Source organism: Ornithodoros turicata, chromosome 2, assembly GCF_037126465.1.
Source record: "Ornithodoros turicata isolate Travis chromosome 2, ASM3712646v1, whole genome shotgun sequence".
In the NCBI taxonomy this organism is placed as follows: Eukaryota; Metazoa; Arthropoda; class Arachnida; order Ixodida; family Argasidae; genus Ornithodoros; species Ornithodoros turicata.
Window position 1 is genome coordinate 136071731 of NC_088202.1, and position 27290 is coordinate 136099020.

General features: G+C 46.9%; 1 protein-coding gene across 1 annotated transcript; it reads right to left on the bottom strand.

Annotated features, from left to right (window-relative positions):
• Positions 1 to 22168: 22168 nt before the first annotated feature.
• LOC135384113 (prolyl 4-hydroxylase subunit alpha-1-like) lies at positions 22169 to 26433 on the bottom strand. The gene is made up of 2 exons (XM_064613334.1): positions 25396 to 26433; positions 22169 to 23192 (listed from the first exon to the last, which is right to left on the bottom strand). The coding sequence occupies exons 1-2, from the start codon at positions 26425 to 26427 to the stop codon at positions 22695 to 22697; spliced, it is 1530 nt and encodes a 509-aa protein (XP_064469404.1). The 5' UTR covers positions 26428 to 26433; the 3' UTR covers positions 22169 to 22694.
• Positions 26434 to 27290: the final 857 nt, after the last annotated feature.

Sequence of the window (27290 nt, forward strand, 5' to 3'; positions counted from 1 at the left end):
CCCTTTCCCGCCTTCGCTCCCATTTCCACCCCATCTCCCTCGCAAGTTAACGACAAACGGTTTCCTATACATTCCCAAACTCGCCTCTATCATCACATCGCTTTATCCATCTCTCCTCCTCTCTCCTCCCCGGAATGTGCGGTATCCGAAAGGCAGTCTATTTAAATAACTTCCGCCCCATGTAGCAGAAGTGATCAACATCACATCCCGCCCCGTGTAATTGCGAATACGATTTGAATGCTACCCGTTCTCTCCTCGCCTGATGAAGCCACGTGACCAAGAAGTAACCAATGAGGTGGCTTCAAAGTGACCGTGAGCGACAATTCGAAACACACATGCATACCACAAGCGAGCGGGAAGAGAGAGAGAGCAAGAAAAAGTTGTTTTGCTTTTGTTTCGCCGTTGTAGAAATGTGGCTCGCTTGCAATAGCCGTTCCGCCATGAACTGTCGTCAGCTTGGGGATGAAGATTGATACTGCGAATTGTGGCGTGGAGTCTTTTGCCCAGCGCAGTGCGTTAATCAACTCGGCACGGAATGCGCGCGAAAATGGTTCTGCTGATGACGTAGCGCTTTAAAGAGACGTCGAAACAGAATGGCATGAGGACAGTTCGTGACGAGAATATGCTCTTTCGCTCGAGTGTGTTTGGTCGTTATCCCGAGAGTGCGGTCATTACGGAGTGTGTTGTTTCCGAGCTGACCTCATGCATAGCGTATGAGGCTCCTAACGCAACTGTCCTTCAGTGTAATGCTGCGGCGTTCGTAAACTCTACCGAGGTGAAAAATCCGGCCATGTCCGAGGATTTTGGAGTGCAGACTAAAGTCACGAAGCGGGATAGTTGATATTGATCCATGCGGTAAACGCAGCATGAACACACACGGGCGACAGCTTCTCCGTAGCTGCACACCGTTTTCTCGCAGTTGTCTTGTCGCTTGTGTCTGCTTATGCGGCGCAACCACATGGCGTTGGAGTGTGGCAGTGCAGTGAACTCTGTTTACAGCTATGCAGATTTACTTTGAAGGTGGCTTTACGATATTGCTCGGTCGCTATTAGGTTAACGGAGTAAGAAAATGACACTGAGCATGGCTCGAAATCCCGCTTCATTCATCAAGCAGCCGATGAAGAGCCACCACGGACAATGCCCCGGACAATTTCTTGGCGTGACGTATAGGCGAAGGTGGGGCAAGATGAGACAGAAATTTGTACCGTAATTTCACGCGTATAAGCCGCACCGCAGATAAGCCGCAGGACGCGTTTTTTGGGACGTTTTGAAAGTTTTCTGGCAGATAAGCCGCACCCGCAGATAAGCCGCGGGCAGTACGAGACGACTGATTTGTGCGACAAAGGAGACCATAGAGAAGGCCATAAACCATGTGGTCCATACTCCGGGATCGGCACAGTGTACAACAGAGGAGGTCAGTTCTGGAGTTCTACCAAGATCGGATTGTGCCCTTGTCGGGTGTTTTTCGTGGGCTGATGGGTCAGTGATCTTCCAGAAGACGTGAATCACTGTCACCACTTTCCTTAAAGCTGCTTTGGGGAATGCACCAGGAAGATCAATCTACTCGAATGTGGACCCGTCCCTGTTACGCACTGTTCGTGCATCGGCAGGGCAGTGCTGTTCCAGAGACACTGTCGGCCCTTTCGTTAAAATCGGCGTATGGGGAAAATACCAGGAAAAACCGCCGCAGGATAAGCCGCACTGGTGGATAAGCCGCAGGGCGCCCGTGAGAAAAAAAAATCGCGCATAAGCCGCGGCTAATACGCGTGAAAATACGGTAATTGAATATGGAATTTCTATTTTCTATGGAATTTTCTCTCTTGGAGGTGTAGAGCTTCTGATCTATAAATGAGAACGGGACGTAGCCGGCTCTAAGATAAACATAGAACAATAAATTCCAAAAATGCAGATTGTCTCATCTTGCCCCAACCCTCGGGTCAAGACGAGACATCGCGTGTTGCAAGATGAGACACGCCGTGGTAACGAACTATGCAAATTAGTTTTTGCAATCCAAGCACCTACACAGCCCCCTTGAGCTCACCGCCCACATGATATGCAGTGAACTCACACAAGGCACCGCCCGTCTGATGTGTCGCTGGTCGCTCGTTCTTGAGTGCGCTTCTGCTTTGCTGGAAATATCCAAGGCAACATAAAAAAAAATAATAATAACAAGAAGAAAGAACAAGAATAAAGCCACAAGATAGTTGACTCTGTTTCTAAATTACATTAAATTTGAATTGCATGAAATTTAAATTACATTAAGTTGTCGCGTCTTGTCTCGTGCATATCATCGGATGCATGAATGGTTCAGTTAAATATCGGATATCTAACGATGGCCATATTTTGCAGATTGCTAGATGAATGAATAAACAAAAATAGAATGTATACTTACATTGTCAGAATAAGCCTGCTACACGCTGCTGCACAGCTGACAAGAAAAAGGACTACAGAAAATCGCTCCTTTTTTGCGGGTCTTTACATTCCAGGCAGAAGTAACCCATTTTTTTCTCTTCAACGCAAACACCAATCCGGAAAATTCTGATGTGCAATAAAGCGGACATGCAGAGTCACCTATGAGTAAAGTTACAAGCGCATAGAGCAATGCGTCTCTGAGACAGGCGTCGTCGAGCAAGGAATGTCGCATCTTGCCCAACGTTACTCTAATTGTGACGTAGCATCATTGTGGGGAGCAGCCGCGAGGTCTCGTTTCTCGAAATTCCTCAGCCGTGGACACTTCAGAGGTCTCTTTACGTCACGTAGTGATGTCATCACCACTCGGGCTCTTTGAGGAAGTTGGGAGGTTTCTAGAGGGTGTGCAAACGTCAACTTCTCAATGTTCTCACGCGCGCGCGCGCGTGCGCTGCGGGTGAGCTAGCATTATCGTTCTTGCGCCAGAGCACATACTATTCATTGCGCGATGCACCTGAGTCGAAAACCAAGAATATATGAAGGGGTGCCTTCACGGCTTCTTTAAGGGACTTGAGGATTTGCCTCGCCACAGACATTTCAAAACAGACGCTCAAAAACATTCCCCCAGGCTGGTAGTGAGCGCCAGTCCTTGTCCCTTTATTCCATTGTCGGTGTGGCTGTTTTTGCCATCTCGCTTTGTACATAAGAGCACAATATCGTGGCAATACATAAAAATGGTTCCGCCTCCGCGCTAAAGAAATGTCACCGATGTTCGTGTCCGTGTCGTGTCCACTGCGTACAATGCCGTTCAGCTGTGTTTACTCGCCTTTCGAAAAACGTTTGGCTTCAGAACGAAAATATCCTGGGTGCCGCTTTGGACTGCTAAAAAAGATTTCCGCACTCTGAAATTTGTTGTTTGGAAGTCATCTGGAACATATATATATTTTTTTACTGCCTCATATGAGCATACTACCTTCAGGAACCGTCGCACAAAATAATATTTCCTTTGAGAAGTGCGAATTTACTGAGAAAATTGCTTTGGGAGACAGCGCGCAGCGCCAGCGGCCTCGCTCAGCCGCTGCTCACGTCTGTGACGTCAAGTGGCAGAGAACTCTTCATTGGCCACCAAGAATCATCTGATAGCGAGAGCGACTAGTCGAGACACGGGAAGGGCGGGGCGAAATGCGACTACAAAAAGCAAGAACTAGAAAAAACGGCGCTCGCCGTAGTATAGGGTTTATTCACATGACGTCATCCGTAGGAGACCGCCACTGTCGCTAGCAGACAGATGATGTGTTGCCATCGACCGCCATACTGTAGGACCCATCCAAACCACCACCCATATCGCACTCACCGTATGTTTGGTGTTTCAAAGTTATTGTGCTGTGTGATTTGTAGCATATCCAAGTAATGTCCATGTTTTCGTCGTTAAGAGTCATCCAAGCGAACAACATAACTTCGAGGAACCTACAGTATGGCGGCGGGGTGATGTCAGTCAATAAGAGCTATTGGCGAGGCACATGACGTTCCAGACCGGCAGCCGAGGTGAGCAGGTTTTCTGGTCCGCGAGATTCAAAGCTCGCTCCAGGATTACGCGCTACCCTCGTAGTTTCTGTACGAATATGTGTCCCAGGGCTTGCAATCATAATTTCTAGTTATCCCAACATATTTGTTCTCGAGTCTTTCCATGCTCCTTTAAAATAATGTTCACAGCTTGCTTTCGTAGGCAGCAGGATTCGCTATGAACGTTGCAGTGTTTGGCGGGTCCCTAGACACCGTACTACTCTCCGCTGAAAAACGACTTAGGGGCGGAGTTCTCAGCAGCCGGCGCGATGGATACGGTCGTCGGTCGGTCGCTGCGTGGTGCGGTGGTAGCGAACTGAGTAGAATCAGGCCAGAAAGTAAAATTTCAGGAAACCGGAGAAAACCGGTACGATACAGGTGAGGCATCTTTCGTGAAAAAATAGAAGAGACAGAAAGAGAGTTCTGTGATAATGTTAACAGTGCTTCGGAAGACCTGACTAGTTGCTCTGATCAATTTTTGAAAAGAGGTGGCGCCACTTGTATCGTAGCGGTTCCCGAAGGCGCATTCCGTTGGCCCTGCTCCGATCGGTTCCATGCCACTCCACCACGCAGCGACCGATCGATCGACCGTAAGCATCGCGCCTGTTCCCGAAAACTTCCTTCTTATTACGCGGCCGGAAACGTAATCTACGTTGCGTTTGAAACGAAAACTGGTTTGATACACCAATGTGTCTGACTTCTACGTCCAATAGACGACCTACGCCCCTACGTCATTGATAACGTACTGCCGCCGCGCAAAGCATGCTGATGGGCACTATCAGCTTTATCATCCTATCAGCCGACGCTTTCTTACTGCTTCTTGCCCACCGCAGCAAAATATAACCTCGAACCGGTCTTCTCATGACGTCACGTGCTTGTTTGCTTGTTAACAGAGGGTCGTCTATAGGTGCTTGTTGGTGTTGAACCTGAAGACACGAACCTATTCAGAGTAGGGAGAATTCTTACCTGTACCACAGTGAATTATGGGCTCAAAAGCCGGACATGCTTCTTGAGGCATTGCCGCGTTATTGCTGAAAACAGAAAGAAAGAAAAAGGGCTGTCTTTGACTAAAAGCTACGAAGTATAAACGGAAGTGGATCAAGAACAGAAACTGCGAAGAAAAAGGAGTAGACAAGGAGGACGTCATAGAGCACGCATATCGAGAAGAAGAAGAAGAAGAATAAATATATATTGCGCGTGTAGAAGACGAAAACGAAAATGCAGCCTGGGACAAATTTTCGTGAGGTGAGTTTCCCTATGTATGGTTTCATAGCCCTGTGACGCTGTTCAGGCGCACCCATGTGCATCACGTTTGCTGTACATATGTCGTAAAACCGTTTCACATGAACTGCAGCGGACCTCAGACATGCAGTGCACTTTATAAGAGATTTGGTTTGGAAACGCTCTCGCGAAATTCGAGATCACGGGAACCGAGTAAACTAACCTCACTATCGAAGGACTTGAGGATGAGAGGCTATGAAGACAAGAACATGCGGTTTCTTCCTTAGGGTGCACGTAGTTCCGCGCTGGCACTGAACGCGTTTGAGCACTTCATATTGCATACCACTCTCACAAGTCAGAGAGACATCGTCGTTAATATGAAGTGCTGTTGGTTCAAGCCTTATTAGCCCATGATGGTGTCAGCACCCGTTCCTTAGCTGAGGCCGCAAGGGTGTCCAACCTGTAGAGCGCCTGCCACCGCACACAAATATGAAATAGAAGAGTTTGAGGAAGCGCCCTGGTAACCTGTCGGTGCCTGTTCATTGGTGTAAGGGGGAACCGCAACACCGTACTCCTAATCTTCGAAGGCTACATTTACGGTGTCTTGAAATCAGATAGGCTACCACCCGGTGAGAAAATCGGTCGGTCCATGGCCAGATCTAACTCACCAACGCCATGCTTTAAAAGTTTTGCTCACCTTTCGGGACACTATAGGCATTCAGTCCTCTCCACGAACCTCACCATTATAACTTCACGAAATTACCGCAGGAAACTGGGTAGAGTATCACACTATACGTCGGTAAAACACCCTCTACTCATTGTCGCCAAATAAAGTCGTTGATGTTGTAGAATGCCATTAAATTCCTGTCCGTTGTGTTTCTCTGTGCTGTAGCTGTATCTCGGAGATGTACAGTTCTGCAACTCTAACGCTCCGCGAATCTGTGATTTCTAGGTCCTTGTGAGACCTCCGTGGGGGCCGCTGGTTATGCCTCTCGGGCTTGTGCTGCTCCGCGTCCTTGGATGCCTCTTGGCCGAACACGCCTCGGAAGCTATCCTCGTCATCCTTCTTGTAGCACTCGTGTGGCAAGACGTGCTGCGGAAGTTCTATACAATTCTACTAGATCTCTATTTAATTCTAGTAGGAGACGTAAATGTGCCAAATGTGCAAATATAGCCAAAACGCAAGAAACTCCAAACAGTTCTTCTGTAACACCCAAATACGTACATATATCGTTTCATTACCAAGGCATGGGCTTTCGTTGACCTCATCGTATCGGTGCAGTATATGAACCTCATTAGTAAGAGTCTCCGGAAAGCAATAAAAATATGAAGTCTGTAATTCAAGTGTAGAGCATACTGCTTTCGTCAGTGTTCCATAAGAGCAATCCGTAAGGAGTCGTGGACACCGTACTATATCGTTTCGTTTATTGCCTTACCCATAAACAGCATAGGGCCTTGTAAACTGTGCAAAGCAAGAAGCAGTGTTAATTAACGAGCAATAGCTAGCGATGTAAAAACTTGACCTGTCAGGAATATCAATCCAGACCGCGTCCCCGCGCCAGATCCGAAGACAGTGTTGGGTGCGTAACAGTATGGAGTTCGCCTCATGCTTTCCCTCAAACGAAAATGTCTCTAATGCCCTTTACACCTCTGTCCTGGATCCATAGGTCGTCGAATTCACTCATAATGGCCATCACGGACCTCATTCACTACCGCATCACGGAACATGATCCGATGTTGAAGTTGTGGAATGATGGCCTGGGATGTGATGTGATGCCGAAGTTGAAGTGGAGTGATGGACTTGAAGTTGAATTTCAATGATTAGCTCTGAAGTTGAAGTCGAATGATGGGTTTTGAACTCGAAGGGTTGTAATGTTGATGTCGATTTGTTATATTGATATCATGTGACTGTCTGTGAGTAAGATTCACTAATGTGATGCTTTGCAGATAATTTGTAGAAAAGTGCCGATTTATGCCTGGATCCAACTTCGAAATTATTAGTGCTCTGCAGGCGCGCGAGGGCTATTCGGTACAATGTAATCCCTCTGGACACAACGGTTTTTATAATCTCATATACTTTCTGCTGATTTTGAACGTACATAAATTCCTTTTAAAAGCAGCAAGGCGCCTCTTGCGCAATTATATACAAATGCAATACCTAGCTACACGGAGTCAGAGTTGATTCGTTAACGGGCTGTACAAACTCCACCTAGGAGCAAAGCCTGATCGCCTAAACGACGTGACGTAACAATTAGATCCCACCAATCACGACGTACTTTCGGCGGCAGTATAGTTGTGCAGACAAGCCGCCATCAGCCACATGGGCAGCTGCTGGTACCCGGAGAAAGTTTGTGTTTCAAAAACCTGCGAGTAGCTGACATCCTGACTTGATACGGGGTTTTTAAGTCAAAGCCCCGGGCTAAATAATTCGCGAATGGGCACACCAATCGAAAAACCTTTTTTACAAGTATCTGTCCGATACCACCTACAAGTTGCGCACCGTGTGAATGAGTGAGAGGCGCTCATTATTTAAATAAAAATTCAAATGATTTTCGCGAAAAAGAGCTTCTAAAGAAGGGCTCCGTCGGCATTAAAATGGGTACTACCCATTTTGCGACTCTCGGTGGACACCTGTTAGAGAATAATTAATTAATTAATTAACCGATTAATAACGAAACTAATTAATTGCTGCAACAAATGGCCGACTCAGCCATTTGTTGCAGCAATTAATTAGTTTCGGTTTACATATTTTTATCGCGGCAAGTGGCGGTGAAGCGCAAAAGGACGTAATTCATTGGTGTAAGGACGTAATTTATTGATGATGATGATGATGATGATGATTGAGGTTTTTTGGCGCACAAGCAACTAAGGCTGTAATTTATTGGTATATAAGGAAGCGGAAAAGCGTCCTTCTGCGCTTCACCGCGACCAGCCACGACAAGAATGTGTAAACCGAAAAAAAAAAAAAATAATTACTGCAACAAATGACCTGCTTCGGTGGCAGATTTCTGTCTAAAAGGTGTCCACTGAAGGTCCCAAAGGAAGTAGTACCATTTTTATGTTTTTTTTTGTGTGTGTGTGTTGTTGACTCTATGAGATGACCCACAGAAGATTGTGTACTCATCTTCCTAAGCTTTCCCTAACTATTTATCCCGCTTGTTACCCCACTTGTTATGCCGACGGCGCCCTGCTTTAGAAGTTATGTTTTTCACGAAATCCATTTGAACATTTATTTAAATACTGAGGGCCTCCCACTCATTCACACGGTGCGCAGCTTGTAGGTGGTATCGGACAGATACTTGAAAAAAAGAAAAGAAAAGAAAAAAAAAACGTTCTTCGATTGGTGCACCTGTTCACGAATTATTTAGCACGGGGATTTAACTGAAACACCCTGTATGTCTACTGCCTGCCGTCTGTACCTCTTTGGCGTATACTGTACGCTGTCAAATTTGACCGGTCTATCGCGAGAGGGAAACTGGTCACGCCGGGGATGGTCCACTTCAATGTAGAGTCAACCATTATAAAGCCAGAAGTATTAAATTTCAAACGGCATGCTATTTATTTATTTATTTGTATGTGCCTGTAGCGCCCCCGTTGGTACACCCAGATCATAATGAAAATAAAAGCGCGTGCCCGAGTTATTCGTTGGGCAAGCACCCTGCACGCACGTCTATTCTGCTAGTTGGCTGCACTGAAAACTTGGTGGCTCGAAGTTCAAGCCGCGAATCAACAATAACTTTATTGTATGATGATGAATGGGGGGCGGGGGGGGGGGGGAGTTCATCGCCAGGGGCGATACTCTACCCCATTGCTGGTGGTGATGTAATCTGCGAATCAGTCATCGCTTACACTGCGAGAAATTTGCAACACTAGCGTCGGCGTCAATTGCCCTCTCATTCCTGCTATTTTGCAGAGGAAGGTATTCGATGCTATACATGCACAATTTGGCCCACCCTGGGTGGTGCGCTTCCTAGCAAAATATTCTCGCGGCACGGCACGTGTTGCCGCAGGTGCACAAAGACACCAACTCCATCCAACTATGGGTAAGACTAGAGTCACTAAATAAGCTACGCTTCAGAGTATCGACACTGAGCCGCCATGTTGCTTCGGATGACCTCCAGCGCCATCCATTTAGCGCTCTTCGAAGTATGGCGGGCTAGAAGGACTAGCCCGCCATACTTCGAAGTGTTGTCTTCTTCCACTGATGAACTTCATCTTCATCTATTTCTACTGCCAAAATAGAGGTGGGGCTGGAGGTCATCCGAAACAACATGGCGGCTCTTTTTGCCTCTGTCGATACTCTGAAGCGTAGCTTATTTAGTGACTCTAGGTAAGACCTGCATCTCCTGCCAGAGCTCGTTGGTTAGTCCGCACACCAAGGCTTATTTTCAGCCATTCCTTCCTCCACATCATAGGCCCACTGCCCTGGCCCAAAGTACATTCTCACTTGTGTGGATCTCACCATGTTGCCAGAGCTGGTTCTCTTGGTTGAAATTTCCGCTCCAAAAGTTGCAGAGGCCTTCGTTAGCTAGATTTGGGTGTGCGTCAACCATTACAGCGGACAAGGTCAAGTTTCAAGGTCAAGCGTCGGAAGTTTCAGTGCGCACTTTTCACAGCCCTAACCAACCTCCTCGGAAAGTGACATGTACAAACTACGGCGTACCACTCGGCAGCGAATGGGCTAGTGGAACGGCTGCATCGACAGTTGAAGTTAGCTCTTACATATCCCCTTTTCTCCGAAGGTCTCCGATGTACCTCTGAAGAGCTGCTCTACGGTCCCCCGCACTGCCTTCTGGGAGGTTTCCTCACCTCTAGCAACGATAAATCCCACCAATTGCGCATTGACTATGTACGATACCTACGACATTTGCTTCGCAGCGTCGTCCCACTCCCATTTCGCATGATGACGCGACGTACAGTATTCATCAGCCAAGACATGACCTACGCAACCATAATCATTCCGCATTCATCAGGACCGATCATGTGAAACCACCGCTCACACCCCCATTACAGAGACCCGTATCCAACAGAAAGCTCTCGGTAACATGCCCAGTACGATCAGCAGGAAGAGAGCGGGAAGTAGGAACTACGCCCATGCGCTTTATCTCGAGGGGAAAATTCTTCCAGAGCGGCGATCCTCCTGACCACTTCGATGTGACTCTTGGTTCGTTTCCGATCCTTCTCTTTCGGGGTCACCCGAACGAAGGTGAAACATGCCCGAAGCCGACGCGATGAATTGCAGCTACACTGCAGCAGTCCAGTATTCCGCGAATGGCGTAATGGTTCCTCACAAACTTCCGTTCCTTGAAAACCTCGTGGAGAATGAACGTTTCTGGTTCATCGTCTTTCAGGCAAGATGTCACAAGCTCCCCATGCTACGCAAGCCTGAGCGATGGGCGAAGGCACATATACAAAACACAACACGGGGGCTCAAAACCAGCAAAGACATTTCAAAACGTCGTTTTGTTTATGACGTTGTGTATGCTAAAAGACGTTTGTTTATGTGTCTTCGTCCATTGCTCAGGACGCCGCCATGACGCTGCCACTGTCAACTGACCGCCGATATCCCACTGAAGTTGGCAATGCCGGCTTGATGCTGACCGAAACAGAAGACATGTAACCGACAACTTATGACCGGAATCCCGCAAAAGTTGGCAATGTCGGATTGATGTTGACCGACACCAGCGACATGACGCTGACAATGCCAACTTGCAACCGACATCCCACAGAGGTTGGCAATGTCGGCTTGATGACCACTGAAGCAAGAAACATGACGCTGCCACTGTCAATCGGCGGCACACATCCCACAGAAGTTGGTAATACCGGCTTAATTGATGTTGACAGTAACCAGCGACATGACGCGACATTGCCAAGTTGAGACCGACATCTCACTGAAGTTGGCAATGTCGGCTCGATGTTGACCGAATCCAGCGACATGACGCTGACAGTGGCTTTCGATGGACCTACTGGGCGTCTCGCGCCGAAAGCAGCAGGAAACACATTCGTTACGTTGATGTTGAGTTAATATTCTAAGCAATTCCTCAGTTCAGTCTGGTTTGTATGCGTAATCGAGCTGAGACACGTCACCCTCTCCATTTTGATTCCGAGGCGAGCAGCTAGGGCTCCCGAATATGCGGAAGCTCTCAAGACATGAAATATATAGTATCTGTTTCCGCTTTGAAAGTAATGCCGGAATGCGAGTCCCTCTCTAAAGCTTCTTGCACTTTGTGGTCCCAGGATGCTTTTACACTATTCATCTTATTGCTTTTTGTAACGCGGCCCTCATTGCCCCCTATGTGAAATACGAGAAACAAAGGAAATCATCAGAAAATGAAACGAGTACGAAGCAATGACAGAAATAAAACCGTAATTTCGTCGCAAATAACCGCTCCAACGTTGTTTTTGTACTTAATTGCCAACGCGTTAATAAAAGTACAAAAATCATGTTCGCGCAACATCGGTCACAAATCGGCACCATGTCGAAATGACATCGGGCAACTATCCTGACGCGACATCGGCCCAATTCTGGCGCAACGGTGTTGCAAAGTGTCTGTTGGGCCGACGTTTGGACTGTCGCAAGAGGACATCGGGCCGATGTCGGCCCGATATCGGGATGCTGCTTGGGTTCCTACATCTCATCACACCTCTCGTTCTCTATTCTGCTTGATCCCCACATCGGTTCTTCGCCTCCACCGGCGCTTACAAAGAAAATCACCTAGTCGTCCTGCAAGTCACACGTCTATCTTACTAGTACTAGATGGAGAGCCGAGCTGCGCCTTCGGTCGCACACGCAGGCCGTTATCAAAATAACAATGCGTGCACCAGTTTTTCGTTCGTCAGTTACCCTGCACGCACGTCTGTTCTGCTGGTTATCTGCACTACGTGCCCACCGACGAAAATACCCTTCTGGCCGGTGTACTATATGTCACATTACAACAGAAACATTAAATGAAATGCGCTGAAGAAATGGAAAATCAAAGACCACATAGCACGAGCCTGGTTAGCCAGAAATCTGCACAAGTCCCGCACATTCAAGGGCTGATAAATGTCCAGTAATGTCGCATGATATCAAATCCAATACGTAAGTCCCAGTCACCCTTAATAATAACACTGAAAAAAAAAAAGGTCTCACTTCCCTGAGCGATAACAGCCATCCTTGGGGCACTGGGGGAAGGTTAAGTGAACAAAATCCTTGCGTTAAACTAACAGAAAAATTTTGTTCAATTAAGATTTCCTCGTGGCCCCAAGCGTCGCTGTAATCGCGCTCGGGAACGAGACAACATTTTTTTTCTTTTCAGTTTTTATTATTAACGTTGACCGGACCTACCACGTTGGATAGAAATACTGATACAGTAACATTGCCGCAAGAACTCAACATCCGGATGAGAAGATTTCTCTCCTGAGGGAACAGCGTCGTGAAGGGAAGCTTTCATCAGGGAAAGTGCTGGCTGGGAATTATATATCGCGCCGAAGTGGAACCATATAAATACCCAACAATCTGCTGTGAGTACTGGTTGTGATTTATTTTATAACTCACACAAGGAAATTAATAAGAAGGAGCACGCATATGTCACTGCTGATAAGGATGAAGTAGAAGTGTATGCTCATCACTATCGTTTATCACTATCATTTATTCGTGCCGTTTACTACAAATAAGTTCGGGTTTTTTTCCTGGGTTTTCCTCAGACGCTTTCAGACGTATGTCGGCACAGCTCCCTTAGAAGTCGGCCTAGGGCGTCAGTCGTGACGTTGCCTACATATGTGTGGCCGACAACGGTGAGCCCTTTCACGATCGCCACCACCACCGCCTACTATAAATAAGTTGTATAAGAAAATGAACCTCTCATTCTGGCAGAATAGGAAAGAGGGGTAGTAAGAACATTTTTTTTTTAGCTCAAGCTGTATTAGAGACTACTTTAGAGAGCTGTATTTTCAGCGCTGGGGAGTAAAAGTTTCGGGCTTATGGGACTTAAAGAGGAAGTAATTGCTGTTTCTATATTACTACGCTTGCGGACTATACTGCTAGTTAAGTTATTCTGAAATTAAGTTTGTTCGAAAGAAGTGACAGGGCGCTGACAAGCTGGTGCATGATGAGAGAGGCGGTACCCGAGACGGGGAGGGAGAGAGACGAAGAGAAGAAAGACGAAGACAGTTTGTTGAATGAAAGCGCTTGTGTGTTATTCTTGTTATGGTCTGCCTGCCGTCGCAAGTTTCACGCTTCCTATACTAGATTATCGTGTCATACCAACACGTCCACAATCTGAGTGGGAGGGGAAGGGGAGTAAACTGGAGTGTTGTAGTAGTTCCCTAGATTGTAATTGTTCCCAATTTTATTCCCCCTGACCCTGGAATCTACTCCTCAGCACTGTAAATAGTCCTCAACCCTCGCCTATACTCCCATGCATTTAGCGCCGAAATGAACTACTAGCTGTGCGATGTAGTCTCCCAGAGGACTAACATTGAGGACTATAACAAGAAGACTGACTCTTCCACTTTGTTGAAATTCGAATTGCGATTTCGACAATGTGAAACAAAAAACATAGACATATTAAGACGTACATAAATTGCAGAAAATGGTTTTAAGCATTATGAATTATCGATACGGACAGGAAATTAAGGAAAATAAGATATCTTTGAAAAGATCATGACTGCTGCTTCTGCTGCGCAGCTGCTAACATTGCTGCGCAGACGAATAGCGTCCTGAAAAATGCACAGCGTCCTGAAAAAAGAAAAGAAAATATCGGAGCTAGCAAATCGATCAGCCGGCGACCATATTTTTGCGCATTGAGTTTTGTAGTCATATTTTGTGCAACTAACTTTCTCAAATCGTCGTGTTTCATTTGTTACATTTCTCTTGGGATTCAGCAGCAGCCATTGGGGATGGTTTTTTGGGACCTAATCCACAGTACATGAGTCGTGTTCAGCAAAAAGATAATTCGGGTGGTATCTGTATATAGAAGGAGTGTGTACCCTCTGCATTCTGGTATTACACCTGCCCAGGAAGGTAACTGGCAAGGGTTAGCGGATTATCGAAAGAATACTATTCGGGACGTTTATTACAATAAAGCGTCTCTTCTTAAACAGTGTACAGCGAACAGATGGCGCCGATGTTACTGCACCTAGGCTGAGTCGGCAACAGGGAAGGACAGCAGAATTTTCGTATTCTATAGAAGGACAGGAGATTTGATCTTAGTCGATATATCACGGTGCACGGTTTAATTCAGTATTCAGCAAGTATTTTCATTCATGGACATGGATTATGTTACATAGGGACTTAGGACAAAGAGTGAAATGCAGTACCAGCTCTGTGACATTCATTTATAGCCCCATGCATTTAGTAAAGAAACAGGATAATGGTTGTGGCAATTCATTTAGTTCTAAATGGCGCAACATTTACTCTGTGTGAGCATTAAATTTGCTCACACAGAGCAAATTTAGTCCCTTATGCACCATCTTTGCGACGCTCTTTTGTGGTGCTACAACTCCTTTGTTACTTAAAGTGTGGCATATGAATGGCATTGGCATACATCACTAACGCTCTACGTAGCATAATTTAAATCTCTCCCAATGTTTGTAATTTCGGCAAGTGTGAACCGTTATTTGAGCCGGTTAATGAAAGCTTTTTAACGGTTCAGCTCCAAGATGGCGCTAGTAGTTTCGATTGGGTTCTGTCCCCGTTTAGCTAAAAATAACGGTTAATATTGGTTTTCGGTTCAGGAAGGAAAGCGACGAACGTCTCCTAATATATTTATTTATAAATACATTGTAGACTCTCCTGAACGTCCCAGTACACGAAAAACAAGTAGCGCCAATTTCAAACTGCGTTATCAAAACTGCATTTACTCAACTTGAACTGCATAAATTATGCTGGAACATGGCACCACCGCGACGAGCAAAGCTTTTCTTATTCTCAACTGTTTCAATACGACCAAGCCTGTCTACACAACCTCCCGTACACTGACACCTTTATGCACGGAACCTTTCTATTGACACGCACTAAAAAGACAGCTACACAATAGCCCTATCATGAACCACACCAGCGCTTACAGAGAGACGCCAGGCAAGAACAGCACGTCGAAAACCGAGACAAAAAAGCATTCTGCTTGCGCTCCGCCAGGATTAATCTACATTCACGTATCAGGTTTTCGAAAAATTCGCACAAAGCTTTCCAGCGCACTTCCCGCTGAAGCAGCTCATGCGCCTGGTGTCTATGTTTTACTTTCATCACTTAGAATCTTCACAACCGCGTTTGTGCAACAGGGTATTTCGGCGTCGCCCATACGCGAGTCTTTGTTATAATGTGCCTGGCTCGAATATAGTTCGTTGTTTCGCTGTGGCTGCATGTGACGCGAGGGAGCATCAATTTACTCCGCCGACACAGTTTCTTTGTTTTCTTGGTGCGGCTATTCTGCCGTTTACGAGACGTTAGTTATCGGTGCATCGCAATGCTGGCGCGTCCCCTGATGCTGGGATGTAAGAAAACAGACACCAGCCGGCAGCTGTTGGTGGCTCTGTCAGAGCAACGCCACCTACAGTAAGCGAAGCTCGGTCGCTTAAACCAGGGTGGTCGTGGTGGTGACGTAGTCGTTAAGAGTCCACCCATCACGATGGTCCTTTTGACTGTCGTTGCTATGGAGACGACCCGCCATCAGCCGGCTGCCACTGTGCGCGTCAAGCAGGTTCCCGACCGTCCTTTCCGGGGCTCTCAGTGGAATGTAGCCTTGGTGTGAACCGCTTTTCTCTGGCATGAGACAAGGGGCGCGCATGGTGTACCCGGGAACGTGCACCGGAAGTCACTTTGGAGGTGTTAAGTGATCCCCTGAAAGAGGGAACTTTTCCGGAGCACCAACTTAACGCGCCCACTGGACAGAGAGTCCGTGTGAGAAATCGTCTGCGACAATCGGTTCAAGTAGTTCAAGCAGACGACATTGTGACGTTCTCCGTGCACGTGGCGAAGGAAGAAGTGGACGCGCTTCTTTTGCACTCTCAGAAATGTAGTGCACCAACGCGCCACAACTTCGCCGATCATCCTACCCAGTTACCGTGTTACAGGGAGCATCCTAATGGAGGCTAGCGAGGGATACTCACATGTTTCCTGTGGTGGACATCTCTCTTGAACTACCCAAATCCAAGAGCAAAAAGGATTGCACACCCCTTCTGTATCACCATCGTCTTTCCCCTCCCTCTTTCGTCCATTCTTTCTGTACTTGTTTTTTCGTTCATTTCAAATTCTTACACCAACATCCGCTGAGTTAAGTTAAGATTAAGCTAGATTACGCTTCAAGAAATCACCCGAGGCTTAGTAGCTAAGATGATCACTTCCGATGCCACGACGCAAGTTCGAGTGCCAGCTATGCTGTATGGGTTTTCTCCACGGGGTTTCCTTAGATCGCTGTAAGACAAACGTCGGAAAAGTTCTCCTTGAAGTCTGCCCATGACGCACGATTTCACCCCTTTCACCGTCATACCGGTAATAACGTGCCACCAACCAGTCAATCAGGCAACTAAACGGCTACAAAATAGCGTATATGCATGTAGAGCGGGCCTGAAGCTGGTACTCCAGGCGCGTGACCATCTTCGTTGTTGTCCGTCTTGCGGCGCGTGGCCGTCTTCGGGTCACCACATGTAGAGGAGGTGGAGTTCCTCTACATGAGCCCCGACCGACGGTGATGGTACGCCACGGAGAGGCGATGACGGTGGCCTATCTCCATGGCCGCGCCGGTGGAACTGAAGCTGGTGCTCCAGGCGCGTGGCCACCTTCGTTGTTGTCCACGGCCCGCTACAGGCCTTTCCGATTAAAATGACATTTTGTAAGGCAAACCTAACGTTACGTTCTTTTCGCGCGCATTTGAACAATCTTGAACGCTGTGTGCCATAGGACGTGGACATAGTAGCGTGTTTCTCAGTTTCTGGTGCTTCTTACGGGTTACGGGCAGCATCATACCCATTCATAACTCATTCGTCTACTTTTTGTCACGTACGCTCGGAGATATAGGCAAACTCACGTTAGCTTAGCGACGGTGAACCTGACGATGTCACTACATTGCCATCATATCAGCAGCGGGTTTCTCACGCTTTATCGCTGCTCCTGGTGTGGTGGTGGCCTCAAGAAGGGAGAAAAAATTGGAGTAGGAGGCGATTTGAAGTACCCTTTAACGGAAAGAAACGCCTCAGAAGATGATGATGTTGCGCAATAATTGAAGACATGATGAGAAGGGGACGGCAGAGAGGGCAGATGAACTGGAGGACTGTGGGACTGGGACGCTGTGGTCCATGACCTCACGAAAAGTCTCGACGACTGAACCAATACACACAAGAGTGTGCCACATATGAGGTTTTGTGCCGCGAACTTATTAGTGTGCTTTATCGCTGCGCGAGCGAAACGAACCGACATAAGGAATGGTTAGCTTACCGACACGAAAAATGATAAGGAAGTTGCACGCATAACGAGGAAACGAGGCTGTCACAGCGGGCCTAGCGGGCCCGTGATTTGCTACGTGTGACGCATGACGGAACTTCCTCGTTTTCGTTCAGAGTGGCGCAATCTTTGGCTTAGGCAAACTACATACCGTGATCGGTATTATACGAGAGGGTAACCCAAGTGAAAAGACGTTAACGTTGCATGCGCCCACAGAGAACAAGAAAATGGCGGAAGGTTTCTTTGCCTGGAAGATAATGGAATCTGCGAACCGTGAACCACGCAGCCGTAACCTTTAAGATGGATTTCAGTTAGATGAAATAGATTTTAGGAAGCTATTCCGCCTGTCAAAAAGAGCAGCCCACGTACTACACTGTTAGAAAATTTTATACCTCTTAGGTATATATAAACAGCTTGTCCCAGGGCGCTTGTCCCAGGTATAAAAGTAATTTTATACCCCCTGAAGGTATATTATTTGCACCTAATGGTATAAACATATATCCCCTTGAATGTGTATTTTCAAACCCGGGGTCTAGTCTTGGAACACTGGTATATTCGATTTATTTCAGCGCTTTATATAAGAGTGGCACTTTCATGATCTAGCTCGTAACAAAATTTGATCAAAATAACATTGAGCGACAAGTGCTTTAATAACATCAACTACCGCGAGAAGGAAAGGGAGAAAGAAAATGCCTGGAGACGAACGCACACAATAAACATACCCACAAACTCATATTCGCAATGTGCAGGTGTAAAACGTAGAGGGAAGCTCCTGCAGATTACTCGCCACGCCGGAAGCAACGTGGGAGGATTTAATGGAGAACAGATACTGGTATAATACATGGCTTCGGAAAATGTGGGGCCGCTTTCGCCGGCACGGTTTTCACGGCACCTCCAACAGCATTCAGCCTGGCTGCTAAGTCTTCCCAGTCAGTACATGGTGGACGAAAATGCTCCTCGGAATATATTACGGATGTAGTTCCGTATCGGGACCACAGGCTTTTTTTTAAAGAAAAAATAATAGAAACAAAAATCAAACGCTTTTACGTGAAAGAGGAGCTAGTTAGTAACGAAATTAAACAGGAATGACCCTCGTATATTGCGTGAAACGTATAACAATTTAATTTTATCGCCCGTTTCTGGAGGGCGATCCGCCATCTTTACTGAGGATCTTCTGATCTAACCAGAGGCACAACCTCGACGCCCGCACCGCATAGTGCGTGCCATGGGGGGGCCTGCCAATCTGTAGAACCTAACCTAGACTAACCTCACTAAACTGAGGGGGCGATTTAGCCCAATTCAACGACCCTACTTCTTGCAAGATGGCAAGTTTCGACTCCGTTAGGCTTAGCAGTCCCGTGTTTCCACTACGCTAAAAGTGAATCAGATGGGGTTGTTGAAGTGCATATAAAAAAGTTCTAGTCCACAGAATTTTATAATTCTTTGGTGGTTCCATAAGTTTCCGGCCCGAGGTAGAAAATGCGCGCGAATTTGAAAATGCGATTAAGGACGCGTGGCGCCATCTGTTGGAGGACCGGAGCACCACCCTCAACCCTCTCCATGCTTTTGTCGGTTGGAGAGCGGCATCTCAAACAGCCAGGGTGCACTCTTCAGTTAAAATGGAAAAAATCGAGTACCGCGCTGTGATAAAATTATTGACAAAAGAGGGACTTTCGCCTAAAGAAATTAAAGCGCGACTGGACAACGTGTACAGAAGTCTCTCCGTCGTACACAACGGTAAAAGACTGGGCTAAGCAGTTTCGACTTGGGCTAGAGTCCATTGAAGATGATCCAGTGATCGTCCAGTGGAAGTGGTGACACAAGAAAATGTGTCTCTTGTCGAGGAGGAAGTGCTGAGCGACAGGCGTCTGAAGGTGAAGGAAATCTCAGAAAGGCTGGAGCTTTCCGAAACAACCGTTTTTCGCATAATCGGCGAGCGCCTTCACATGAAAAAGGTCAGTGCGAGATGCGTGCCACGACTTCTCTCGTCATTTCAAAAGCAACAGCGCGTCGTCTGTGCCAAAGAGTTTTTGGAGCTCTGTCAAGAGAACGAAGAAGAAATATTGAAGTCAATTGTCACAGGGGATGAGACTATGGTGCTCTACTATGATCCCCTTTCGAAAAAGGAGTCGATGGAATGGCGCAAACCAGGAGAAGCACCCCCAAGAAAAGCCAAGGTCACACAATCCACAAAAAGATCATGGCAACAATATTTTGGGATTGTCACGGGATCCTCCTCATCGACTTCAAAGAGAGGAACACCACCATCAACGCGACTTATTATGCTTCACTCCTGCACCGACTGCGAGACGCCATCAAGGAAAAGGGGCGCGGCAGGTTGAGTCGAGGTGTCCGGTTGCTCCAGGACAATGCCCCTGTCCACACGGCTTCTGTTGCCAAGGCTGCACTGAAGGAGTGCGGCTTCGAAGAAATCCACCACCCACCCTACAGTCCAGACTTGGCACCGAGTGACTACTTCCTGTTCTCAAACTTGAAGAGGGATCTCAGAAGACGGAGATTTCAAAACGATAGTGAGGTGCAAGAGGTAGTTTTCCAGCATTTTGCGGACAAAACTTCGGACTATTTTTTCAAGGGTATAAGAATGCTGGTTGAAAGGTGTCAAAAGTGCATCGAAGTTAAGGGTGACTATGTCGAAAAACCATAACCTCGTATTGCTGGGCCATATGCCATAACCTCGTATTGCTGGGCATTGTTCGAGCACTGCGAGAACCACGCGACGACGGCATGCTTGCTGCCTTCCAAAGAATAGTCGAAAAACTGAAGAAGTGAAGTGACGGGCACGTGCACGGCCGTAAGGACACCGACAGTTTAACGACATCGCTTGACGAAGAAATGCGATTGCGCCTGGGGATATCGTCGTTACGTTTGTTCTATTCGGTAGCCTCCTGCTTCGCTTGCCGTGTTAAGGACGGAGAAGAGGATGAGAAGGGCCGCGCGCATCGCTCAGGTTCTGTACCTTCCCCCATTTCGGTATGCAGCCGAGTATGTTCCGTCGAAGTTGTGGTCAGAGATTACGCCACTGTCCCGTTGACGAAGCGAGCACGAAATATGCCCCGTGAAACCCGTCTCGCGCGAGTTTTAACGATAGCCGTTGCTTTCGTTAGCTCGTGAGGTGGACATGCGATTAAGCCCCCAGCTGTCTCGGCAACGCGAAATGTGCCATGCGACGAAATACGTACGCCAAATTTTGCTACGCAAATGAACTATGCAAACCCGGAGACCACGAACAGACAAGACTTTCGCTTCCGGCAGCTGCTCTGGGTCGCAATGTGGTTCACCTGAGCAGCAGATGAGCCCTTTATTCCAGTCAGCTCCGTGGCTCCAAAGCACCTAGCCCTCGCACCTGGAAGGGGCGTTTGTTTTCCCATTGCTTGGGACGTGCATGCTTCTGTATCTCTGGCGATGAACCTCCCCACTCTCCATCTCAAAATAAAGCTGTTGTTGCTTCTGTATCGGCTCATCTAAATAGCATAATTTAGCGATGGATATTCGAACGTACTTGCCCGTTTGGCGATTTTTTTAAAGAATATCTGCTATCTCACACATCAAAGAACATCCGTAATGAGAAAGTAATTAATTTGAAATTAATGAATTTCTGTAACTATCTAGAACTTCCTACGCTCTTCATACACACGTGTAAAGATATGCGTACAGATGAAGAGGACAGGAGAAAGAAGCTGAGGCAGGGATTTAGTAAGGCATCCTGGTTTCACTTCAAGGATAACTGTGGCGTCGACCCCTGGAAAGTCTACCAGAAAACCTGGAACAAAGCTGAGATAGCAGAAAACGGATTCGGTGCTATAGACTAGGACTTTCGTATATAAATTGTTGCGGCTGGACGAACAACAGTTGCGTCAGCACATTTCAGCCTCGCGAACGCCCAGTCAATGATCTGGAAGACGGCAGTTGGCGGTAGACGCCGCCAGCATCGGTCTGTTCGTCTCTGTGTGAATGCGAGCACGCACGGAAGAAAAATGCAAGAGAATGGGGGAGCGCGAATATGAGTCTGCATGTTCCTGCACAAGGCATTCGTATGTTGACGAGAGCGTGATGTCGGCGTAGTGTAACTGGCACTATCACACCCGATCAGCAATACGAGGGGTGTGGGTTCCATTCTTGCCACGGCTTCCGCTGAGTTTTCGGCAAATGCCATCTTTCATGACGTAACTTCAGTTCTAAGTAACGACGGTTTTTTTTTTGCCCTGTTTAACTGCGGTTAATGTAAGGTATATTCATTCGTATGGTGGCCACTCTTGCATCATTACCCACGAACAATGGGATGTGCTGTTTTGTTTGGTCATGTGCCACCAGATCGTTCCTCACCAAAACCAGTGTCAGTAAACAATGATGTTTTCCGTTGCTGTTACGGTTAGGATTGTACCGTTTCCATTTTGCGGCTGCTCAAAAGCACATGAACGATTATGCATGATCTTTCCGACGTTGACATTCATTGCCTTTGTGTGTGTGTGTGTGTGTGAATTACATGTTATTACATGTTACTTATTTCGTTGCCTCATGTACGGTGGAGTCGCTGACTATAGATGGAGCTGTTTATTTATTTTTGTTTTCCATTACAAGCGTTCCAGCGAACACGAAGGTCGTTCCTTCGACCAATGAAAATTATAGCTCGTTAAACAGATATAAACGTCCCGACACAAAGTCACAATAAAAACACAACATAACACTGTGCATAACAGAGCGAACACATAATACAGGACCAAGCGAATTGTATGCGCAGCGAAGGTGTTGTTAGAAATTTCCTTGGGACAGTTGAAACCCAAACGACATTACTCATGTAGGGGTAATTGGTAGTTAACTTTGGATTGTTCGCGTTCTCGGAACCATTTCGTAGCAATCCATTTGGAGCCTTTGAAGACGGGACAGGACATACAAGACAACACTCGAATTTCGCGCGCAACAACAACGTATCCGTTCAGTTCACTTCCGATTCAATCCGATCCTGAATCAGTTGAGTGAGAAAAGAAATAACGAGAAAAAAAAAGTCACGCAGCAGAATTCAACGACACGTCAGTTTTGGCATAGAACCATATTCTAAACGACGCTACCCACGTAGAGGCAATTGGTAGTTAACTTTGTACTGTCCGCTTTCTCGGAGCCATTTCGTAGCAATCCATTTGGAGCCTCTCAAGACGGGACAGGAGCCATGTAACGTCCTCATATCTCTGGTGCGCGTCTCGCTCCATGTCTGGACGTAATCCGTCTCACTTTCTCCCGGAGTCTTCATATTGAACCAGAAGAGAGCCAGACCAGCTTTAGGCCTGACTACGATGTCTAATTTCGGGAAAACCGTGGAGCCACCGGCTGCCACGTCTGACAGATAGAGGAGAGCTGTTGCTACGCGGAAGCCATTTTGCAATGTGCAGTTGTCCGGTGTGAGTCCTGGAGTCCGGTTGTCGTTGTGGGGTTTGTAGTGACCGCCCAGTCCGTAGTTGACTATCTGAAGTGGTTCTGCATTATTAATACTCAGTCCCGTAACAGCTGATATACGTCGTGATATCCTCGCAGCGACCGCGTTGTCAGCGTCGTCGAGCCAAAGCAACTGCACAGGTTCAATAGTACAAGATTAGGTTACGCGTGGATTCACGAAACTATGAAAAAGCCATGCATCATACCCACCAAGCTCCAGGTGGGCTTTTTGCAGGCTTGATGCATTTAGCATACAGCGTTAGCGTGTAATATGAGAACCTAATATTTTAATACAGTAGCATTAGAACCGCGAAGCTGGAAAATCGTGACCGTCCGATGGACCTGTGAAGGTCTGAAAACCTCTCTCCTCTCTTCCTCCTCCCACACCCGCGTGCTGCGCATGCGCACTCGTACAGGGAAGACCTAGGCAGTAACAAGGCTTGCGCCGCTGTTGTGGCTGCGTAGTTAGTGTTAGTTTGTAACAGTTGGTGATAGTTAGTGATAGTCAAAGGTGGATAGAGGTGGATAGTGCTTCCGCATAGTTAATACTAAGTTCCATAACAGATGAGATACGTCGTGATATCCTCGCGGCGACTGTGTTGTCACCGTCGAAGACCACAACAGCTGCGCATGTTCAATTGTCCAAGATTAAGCTACGCTTGAATACAGAAAACGAAGAAAAAATAATGCATCTCACCCACAAAATGTCCAGCATACATCAGATCCTTTGCAGGTCTGAAACATTCAGCACTCAGGTGCTGGTTCAGTTTTCAGCATTTGGAACCTAATAACTTTTAAATTTGTGAAATGATATGCTCGCTGAGCACTCGAAGCCAGCAGGGAGCGAGCACTGGGCATTGGGCACAGAGACTTAGGGTAAGGTGGACAAGATGAGACACCGGGCAAGATGTGACATTTCTTGCTCGACGCCGTTGCTCGATTGCATGTGAGAATATTCCGGACAGGTGTTTGTGTTCAAGAGAAAAAAAATAAGTTACTTCTGCCTGGAATGTGAAGATCCAAAAAAAAGGCGCGATTTTTTGTTGTCTTTGTTTTTTCTTTTTCAGCTGTGCAGCAGCGTGTCGCAGGCTTATTCTGCCAATGTACGTGCATATCCAATTTCTTTATTCATTCATCTAGATATATGCAGAATATGGGCATTCTTGGTTGTCCGGTGTTGTACAAAAAAATTAATGCGTGCGATGATATGCATAAGGCAAGACGCGACAAGTTAATGAAATTTAGTGCATGAAATAAATTTAGTGCTATTTAAATTTAACGTTAATTACGAACTGATAAGTCAGCTATGAGGAGACTTTATTCTTGTTCCTCAGAGGCTCCTTTTTCTGCATATTGCCTAGGATTTTCGAGAATTTTTTTCTGTTTCCTCGGATATTTCGAGCAACGCAAAAGCGTGCTCAAAAGCGAGCGACCAGTGACACATCGGACCGGCGGTGCCTGGTTTGCGAAGGACGGTAGAGGGAAATAGCACCGGGTTCGGTATGGGTGTATTGCACATTATGTGGGCGGTGAGCTCCAGGGGGCTCAAGTAGGCGCTTGGATTGCAAAAACTAATTTGTATGGTTCTTTACCACGGCGTGTCTCATCTTGCCCCACGTGATGTCTCGTCTTGGCCCGAGGGTAGGGGCAGGCAAGATAAGACAATTTGCGTTTTCGAATTTCTTGTTCCGTGTTTATTTTAGAACCGGCTACGTCCTTTGTGATTTACAGATCGGAAGCTCTAGACATCTGAGAATGTGCCTGTGGCTAGTGTTGTTCAACTAAAATTAAAACTATAAAAATTAAAAATCCATATCCACTTTTGCAAATTTCTGTCACATCTTGCCCCGCATTCCCATAATCGTGTCAGCCAATATTTGAATAAATGGGTCGTACTGTTACCAATTTCCGTTACCATTGCTCAATGTAAGCCTTAGCATTGCGGTGGACTTTAAAGAGATGGAAGATTTGTTCTCAACTGAAGGTTCTTTATCGCGGGCTGAAATCGCAGTTCACATACAACGTGAAACTTTTAGCGACTACCCTTCAACTATAGAAGAAAGAGAACTCTATATTGCTGCTACCATCTTCACGGCGTTCGCACTCTGTTTTACGTCCCCCCCCCCCACCGTGCCGTAAATTTGTGGGCTATGTTAATTTTGCCAATTTTCCTACAACCTACCCGAAGCACGACTTCTGCCGACCAAAGTACTAACCACAAACAAAACAAAATAAGAGAGAGAGAGAGAGAAGACGTGCCTGAAGGACTAGGTTCTAGTGGTACGTCTTGCTACACCATGCTATCCTAGCAAACTTAGTTAATTGCAGATGCTTGCCTTTCCCACTCGATATGTTGGTAGTGTGTCTGTAGTTGTACGACTTAGCTTGTTCTTCGTGACATCGCACATCAATTCGCACTCTTCCCTTCTTAAGAGATCATGGTATAAGAGTACAATGGGATCGGCAGACAGCACCTCAGTTTTCACTGGTTGAAGAAGCATCGCTGGGTTACCACTGCCAGTTGTCATTCTGCATGTCAGTTTTGATCTTCTTCTGGGTTTCAAACCTCCCCGTTCTAAACAAAAGTTGGCAAAATAGTCCACATCCATCTCCATAGGTGAAACTGGCTCAGGCGGGTCCTTTTTAGGTCTGGGCTTTTTCTTCCATTGGCGGAAGACAGCCGATACGTTGACACTCTCCGGTGGATACCGAATAACTTGTCTGGCAAAGGCCATAGCAGAAGATATTTGCTTTCTGTTGAGCAATGAAAGTGCCATGATGTCGTTAAAGCCACGTCTTGCACTGCTGCTGTTTCTGGCTACTTTCATTGCTTCCTCCACCCAGTCAATGGGGGTCTTATAGTCCTTTATCAAGCACATGTACGCTATCTCAGTCATCTCATTTGAAGTTGGTGGGGGCAAGAGGGGTGACCTCAACTCCATTAGGCTGGATGCATTCAGATGGTAGATTTTCTGCAGCCGACACAGCCCTATTGCGGCGCCTTCTAGGTCGGTTCTTGTCGGAAATACGCTACCTGAAACGGTGACGGTCAAGTTGTTCACGTTGCGACTCGATATTTCGGATCTAAATCCGCCGTACAGATTGTGCAATAGTATCTTGCAGCCCTCTAAGTCGCGCAAAAGATGCGCAGAATATCGCTCGAAGCGGGAGAGACGTTCTTCCTCCAGCGTGATGTACGCCTGCAGAGCTTTAATTACCATGCGTTCAGTATGCAGCAGTTGCGTCTGTTCACGGGTAGACGTGTACAGATCTGGTGTGGGCTGGCAATGTCCTCCGTGCCATCTGCCAAGCTGCATCAGGATATAAAGGGCGAGCGGCACCAAGTAGAAAGGGGAGATTCCATTCATTTTGGACTGTAGCATTCCTCGATCTTCTTCTTCTTCTTCTTCTTGGTCTCCAATGTAGCGAACCTGTAGCGAAGGCGTCGGTACCCGTACATAGCCGTTATCAAAGGTTCGAGGGGTAAGGAAAATTTAACAACACGATTAGGTAGATGCAAAATTACACGTTTTACTTTACGCGTAATGTGCTCAACGTGCAGTGTGCACATCCGATCCGCATATCCGCGCAGCACCCCCATATGCTTGGCGACATGCGAAGCCCGTTATTTCCTGTGTAAACCCTAGAGGAGGGCCTTTGGTATTTCTGCTTTAGTCGTATGTCTCCATTGAGACACAAACTTGTTCTCACGTATAGGCGATAGTGCGCCTCCTCTCATTTTTTGCAGCGGGTGTATGTGCGATTCTGCATAAGCTGCTGCCCTGTGGCCAACTTGAACAAAATCTCAGGTTGTAATACATAAGCAGGAATGACAACGTGATCCCGCTGGTCGTAAAAGTGGTGGCCGAGATGACGTACGTGGTGGTGCTAGTGAAAGAGCTCTGAGGGGAATGTGCGTCGAGGGCCAACTTCTAAGGAAACTGTTCCGATATGTATCTGACAGTATCTGAAGAACACCCAAGAAAAAAACCAAGCCGGCACAGGGATTCGAATCCGGAAACCTCCCAGTCTCGACGTCACACGGCCCGCGTCCCAACCACTCAGCCCCGCGAGCTGGCTCGAGATGATAATAATAGTAATGGTGTCGTGACGTTACACGTAAGTTTTGTCTCTTATAGTGTGCAGACATGCTGCACGTGCAGATAATTTCGACCACCTGGGATTCCTTTGACGTGCGCCGGAAATCTCGGACACACGGTGCGGGGAACAA

Coding starts and splice junctions, on each gene's coding strand:
- LOC135384113 (XM_064613334.1), bottom strand. CDS start 26,427: ATGAATGGAATCTCCCCTTTCTACTTGGTGCCGCTCGCCCTTTATATC. Junction 23,193..25,395: donor CAACATATCGAGTGGGAAAG/GCAAGCATCTGC, acceptor GAACCTGTGCAG/TTGCTTTGGCTCGACGACGC.